This window comes from Rhododendron vialii, chromosome 10a, assembly GCF_030253575.1.
Source record: "Rhododendron vialii isolate Sample 1 chromosome 10a, ASM3025357v1".
Lineage (NCBI taxonomy): Eukaryota > Viridiplantae > Streptophyta > Magnoliopsida > Ericales > Ericaceae > Rhododendron > Rhododendron vialii.
In genome coordinates, this window is record NC_080566.1 from 25,359,352 (window position 1) to 25,366,078 (window position 6,727).

The window sequence follows — 6,727 nt, forward strand, 5'->3', positions numbered from 1 at the left end:
TCTTGCCTGCTCAGTTTTGAATTACAGTAATTGTTCTTTTGTTTAAAACGATACATATGCATAGTCGGCTCCGAACAATGGGAATAGCAGGTCATCGTTTTGTTATGATAACAACTCTATATCTTTTCACTTGACACACAACTGATGCTGCGAAATAGTCTATCTACCAGAATAAAGTTAGAGATAATGATATCTCAGCCAATAAAATCTGTATCAACACAAAAATTAAAAGAGATAACAGTATCTCAGCCAATACATTTCGCAAAATAGAATGACAGATAAAGCTATCTCATACAAAACATTCTTTGTGAACCCTAAACCCATAAACTGTAAAACCTAAACATGCTCTGTAAAAACAAAATAAAAGATATATCAATATCTCAGCCAACGTTCAACCTTTCATTCAATGTCCAATGAATATGAATCAACAATAGAACACAATGAATCAATCACAAGCTTCCTTACATCTCTTCCTATTATGATTTCCTAACTTCTTGCACCTGCCACACCTTATTTGCCTCACCTTCTCACCCCTTGACCGGATTCTTGCAACCTTGGGTCTACCACGTGGCCTCCTAGTCTTAGGAGGAAGAATAACAGTAGAATTTTCAGACACTGGTGCAACTCCAAGAGTAGAAATAGGAACAGGATGTATAGGGCAATCGTAGCAGAATCGGAAACCATCAGCAGTGTATAATGGATCAATATAATTGGATACATCTATGCCATTCTTCTGAAGAACTGTGAATGCATGCACACAAGGGAAACCATAGAGCTGCCAATGACAACATGTGCATGTCCTGTTTCTTATGTCAACCACAACAGCTGGTAATGAAGACACTTCAAAAACCTCATCACTTGATCCAAACACAGTCCATGTCCGTCCTTTATTAAAGAACTCTCTCAATTTCGCATCATATTCAGGACACAAAACACTATTCAATTTTCTTGATAACTGTTTCCTTTCACACATTTGAGTCATGATTTGAACCCTGATCGTATCAACACATTTAAGGACTAGCAACTTACGAGCTTCAACAATCCAGTTGTTGAAAGACTCCACAGCATTTGAGGTCATTTCCCCATATCGTTTACTTGGGAAATATGCATTTGCCCAATTATACACCGGAATGGAAGCAACAAACTCCTTAGCTCTGTCTCCACCGACCTCAAACAATTCGTTTACACAGTTTTTAAAATCTAATACTGTAGGAGCAAGAGCACAATCATTGAAGAGACTCACTACTCGTTCCCGAAAACCATTAGGTGCTCTTCCTGACATCTTATCCCTCAAGTTATTCTTCAAATGCTGCAGACAATAAGAATGATATCCGTTTGAGAAAACCTCTGGCACATGCTTCACAAGACCAGTATGGCGATCTGTTATGAAAGTAAGTTCACGAGCTGACAGAATAGATCTCAACTTCAACAAAAACCAAAGCCAATTATCGTCGGTCTCGGAATCAACAACAGCATAAGCAACCGAAAACAAGCCTGCCCAAAAAAACAACAGATAATAGTATCTCAGCTATAACAGTCTCTGTATCTACCAGAATAAAGCAAGAGATAATGACATCTCAATAAAAACATTCTCTACAAACCAGAATAAAGCAAGAGATAATGGTATCTCAGGAAAAATAGTTTCTGTATCTACCATAATAAAGCAATAGATAATGCTATCTCAGCCAATAATCATAAAACTAGAAAGAGAGATAACTCTATCTCAGTATAAGCATTCTCTGAATTTGAAAAAAAAGAAAAAAACTAACCGTTATCAGCATCCTTCCCCACAGCTGCGAGCACAGTTCCCTTATATCTCCCTGTCAAAAAAGTACCATCAAGACACAAAAAAGGCCGACAGTAGTTGAATCCTTTGATGCATGCATCGAATGCCACAAATAACCTTCGAAACCGATTATCTTCACAGCATTCAACGTCCACAACACTACCGGGATTTTTCTCCTTCGCTACCTCCGCATACAATCGAAGTTTGTTAAATGACAATGCATAATCACCTTGAGTATCATTGTTCGCCATCTCAACACCTAACCATGCATGGTGATAACCGATTGTAGTACCGTATCGTTGTCTGAAGAATCTAACAGCATCTATAGGCTTATACGACGCCTTTGAACGAACTTCATCACGAACTTCTTCTGCAACAAGCTTTGAAGACATCCGAGAATTTTTTGAATTACAAATTGTAGCACCACATCTGTGTTCTTTTTCAAGCACCTTAATGCAAAAAAATTGATTTGATTTGTCTAGAATTGCATGAACAAACCATTTACACCCATCTGCCTTAAAAGCACACTCAGTTGTCACTCTTGATTGGTCATTCTTCAAATACTTGAACCTGAATCCAACTTCAATTGCATACTTACACAAAGATAACCTAAAATCCTTAACACCACCTCCAAATTCTTGACCAACATGACTAATCAAATACGCCCAATCAGCAGAAAGTCTTTTTGTCTCATGATGAGGACAAAACTTTTCAAGAGGATCCTCAACAATTTCAGAATGTGAACTACTAGTTACTCCACCATTTCCATTGCTACTACTGCTTTCACCAATTTCAAAACGGCTCCTAATTCTACAATTACCATCTTCAACTGATACCTCGACACAACGAGCACCATATGCAGCAGCTAAATCCATCATATTACAAAAATCATCATCATTCTCAAGGAGTATATTACGATGATCACAAACAGAATACAACAACCTCATTGATACCAAACCATTCCACTTGTTAGAAATACTTCCAATAAGATCGTCAAATTGATAGCCTTCTGTCACCTTAACAACAAGACTATAGGATCCATATTTGCACAATAGAAGAATAGAATAATCCATTTCAACTTCAAAAACCAGTTCAGTCTGCAAACAGATAACATTATATCAGAATAAACAAATCAGATACACATATCTCAAAAAAGTAGTTTATCTATGAGAACAAAGTAATAGATAATGTTATCTCAACAAAAACAGTCTCAGTATCTACCAGAACAAAGAAATAGATATAATGCTATCTCAGCAAATAAACAAAAATAGAAAGAGATAACAGTATCTCAGAAAATACGGTTCACTGTGATACACATATCTCAGCAACAATAATTTCTGTATCTACCAGAATAAATCAATAGATAATGTTATCTCAACAAAAAAAACAATCTCAGTATCTACCAGAATAGAACAATAGATAACGTTATCTCAGCAAATAAACTCTATAAAACACAAAATAGAAGAACACAGCAAAAATCAAAACAAATACTGAGATAGAGAAGAACACAGCGACAGAGAAACATCAGCACAGAGATCGCGAACAGAAACACTCCGAAGACAAAAGATCGTGATCCTGATCGGGAGAGATCGTCACAAAGCGAAACGAGATCGTGATCGCAATACAGAAACGAAATCGTGAAAGTGATCGTGATCCAGAAAAGAGCTGTGATCGCAGGAAAAGAGAGAGAGAACTGAGCTCTGATTGCGGGAAGAGAGATAAATAGAGAGAGAGAGAAAGGCGCATCAGAAACGAGCTCGATCTCGTGATTGTGCTGCTCGAGATCCAGAAATGGTGCCCTATCCAGTAATGGCGCGTTGGGTTGAAAGCAGCAGGGAACAAAATTTAAAAATAACACATTATATATACACACCAGTCAGGGCATTTTGGTCTAGGGACTGTAGACCTAATAAATGTTACAGTAATGGACCTTCACCACTATTACACATTGGGCTGGACTAAACACCCAAAAACACCTTTAAAACGGACTCTAGCCCAATTTACCGTAAGTAATATCCACTCCAAAGGTGTCCATCCATGTGACACTATGCTTTATATTGTGTGCTAAATATTTGAGTATGACTACTTGATAATATGAGCATGATAAGTAATATAGAGTTGGATGATCTTGCTAATTTAGTTTCAAGGTTACAATGAATGATTTATTTGTACGTACGTTAAAAGTCCTACCGCAGAGTCTATGCATGTAACAAGACACAAAAATTGAGAAAGTAGAAACATCATATGACACCTAGGGTGTGTTAAAGACAATGTGTGGTTTTGAAATCGCAATGTGGCCGGACTTGCCCATTGTGTGGTGTGTGTGTATGTTTTTCAAAAACCCAATAGGAACCCGGAGCGGCAGAACCAATGGATGAATTGTGGTTTGGTTATCCGTGGAGAGGAGCCAACGCAATTGTTTTAATGATTTTCGAAAACCCAAATGGGAACCCGGACTGGCGGAAGCATTGTGAGGATACTCGGGAACTCGGAGCGGTGGAACCGAGGGTTTTGAATTGTGGATTGGTTATCCGTGGAGAGGAGCCAATGCCAAATTCCATATTTTTGTGTGCCAATGGGAACCCGGAGCGGTGGAACCATTGTAAGGATACTCGAGAACCCGGAGCGGCGGAACCGAGGTTGGGTGTGTAAAAACGATTTTGGAAATGTTGATTTGGTATATGAAAAATGGTGACACGGTCTACGACAAGTCGCGTAGGAAAAACTCAGAAAATCATGGACACCAACGTTAGAATAGTGAATGTGGATGTGTCATTGTTAACTGTTTGTTAAATATGCATGTATTATGTGAAAATCATTAACTTTATGATCTATTGTTTGTAAGTTAAGGGTTAGTGGGTATGGATTATTCTATTGAGCTCCTGTAGCTCATGGTGTTACATTTGGTGACCCTGACATATTATACTGGTGGCGACGCTGGTATAATGTGTTAGACTTTATAGATGATCAAGGTGAACTGTACACCTTGGAGGCTTTCGAAACCGAAGAGCTGGCAAGAATGGAGGAGCAGGCGGAGCTGTAGTTAAGAACCTTAGTGTCCCTTCCCTTGTATAATAAAAGTACTCTCATGGGAGTTATGATGTAATAATGAGTCAAACTCTATTTAAGTTTTCAATAAAAATGTTTATTTAACGTTCCCAAAATTAGGGTCGTTACAGTTAGTATGTTTGACACTTTGCCAATACTGTGAAACTTTTGCCGTTCGACAAAATTTTCAAACTTTTCTTTAGTAGTGTGACAATTCGATAAATTTCTTTACAAATTTCGTTGGATCTCTGAACCATTTGTTTGCCCACCAAACCTAATCGGTTTGAATGCCTTTCCACACCCGGTGAGACCGAGATGCTGGCTTCCACAAAGCCTCGCTCGGCAGTACATTTACACTACACTAGGCAAATTTTATAGTACTATTTTGCATCAAACAATGTTCAACTATATGCATATGGTTCGCCCAATCCATCGACAATAATCAACAATTAAATGACAATAGTTTGAGGGAAAAAGCATTCATTTCATTAGTTCAATTGGAAGTTCGGATTCTGGAATTTTAACACTTTGTGGTAAATTTTTCGTAAGTTGTATGCATCCCACGGTGGTGGGACTGCAGTGTTATCTATTTTCCTGTTGTCCTGAAGTTGGTAAGCCCATGTCTCTGCCTGCATGATGACGCTATAGGGACCTTTCCAAGTCGTCCATAACTTGTCGCCAAGCTTCTTTTTTGTTTTTGGCAGGACACAACCACCTTCCTCAAGACCAAGTCATTCAACTTGAACATCCTTTGCCTAACACTCCGCAACACCATTTCGCCAGCTCTGGTTGGTAGATTGCCCAGCAGATCCTAGACGAGCTTCCCTTCTCCTTGGCAAGGTCCAGGTCCAGATCGTAGACAAAGCTTTTATCATTTGGCTCTAGACTAAAAGTCTTGGAGTAGGCGGTGGCAATCCTCCTTCGAGGGAAATGACGACGGCCTCAATTCCAAAATCAGACGAATATGGTGTCTGTCCAGTATACCAATAGAACGTGGTACAAATAGTCAACCCAATTTCGCTTTGCCGCCTTTAACCTCGTCCTTATCCCAACTTCTACATCTTATAGAATGCTTCTGCCTATCCATTACTTTGCCAGGAGCTTCTACATCATATAGGAAGCTTCCACCTATCCATTACTTAGCGGCTGGCTCGGCGTAGAGATCTCCCACAAACTGCATCTTGGTTCTTAGAGACGAAGCATATAGGATGCCGAACCAAGAACCAATATTTCTCTAGGCGAGGAAAACGTTTACATGGTCTACTTGTAACCTTTGCATTCATATCTCAGAGCTTTTCCTTACATAAAATCTTTTCCAATTTTCTAGGGAATAACGACTATAACCGCTGGTTGAAGCTCATTTTTCTCAGGCTACGTGAGTGCAAGAAATTTGTTCTGAGGTTTGTACTTATTCTTAGAAGCTCTGGGGAGTAACTCTCGGGTTAGGTTAATATACTTACGCTTCTGTCAACTTTGGTTTATGTTGCTTAAATATAAATGAATTGACGCTTAGCTAGAAATATCTAAACTAGATTTATTAGTTCTTCGGCGATTTATTACTCGCTAGTCACCACTTTCAGGGTCGGTTTACGGTCGTGACAAGGTGTCACCAGAGCATTAGTTTACAGAATTATTTTTTGAAAAAAAAAAACCCTAGTGCTTTAGGAGTCGCTAAACAATTTTTGCGCAAAAGACATGCTTATGTGTTATACCTTTCAGTTGACCTTTAGACTTAGGAGATGCCTCGAGTTAGACCAGGACTCAGAGAAACCTATCTTGTGTGCCATATGAATGATCCTAGTTTAGAGAAATGACCCTTGAGGAGGGTACTGCCTGAGATTAACTAGTTCACAACAAATTTAGACTAAACTTCTACAGCACAACTTACGTTCA

The 6,727-nt window shown here is 38.9% G+C and overlaps 1 protein-coding gene across 1 annotated transcript; it reads right to left on the reverse strand.

Annotated features, from left to right (window-relative positions):
• Nucleotides 1–372: 372 nt before the first annotated feature.
• LOC131303036 (uncharacterized) lies at nucleotides 373–5,609 on the reverse strand. Its single transcript, XM_058329829.1, has 4 exons — nucleotides 5,487–5,609; nucleotides 1,770–2,883; nucleotides 1,030–1,494; nucleotides 373–580 (listed from the first exon to the last, which is right to left on the reverse strand). The coding sequence occupies exons 1-4, from the start codon at nucleotides 5,607–5,609 to the stop codon at nucleotides 576–578; spliced, it is 1,707 nt and encodes a 568-aa protein (XP_058185812.1). The 3' UTR covers nucleotides 373–575.
• Between the last annotated feature and the right edge of the window lie 1,118 nt (nucleotides 5,610–6,727).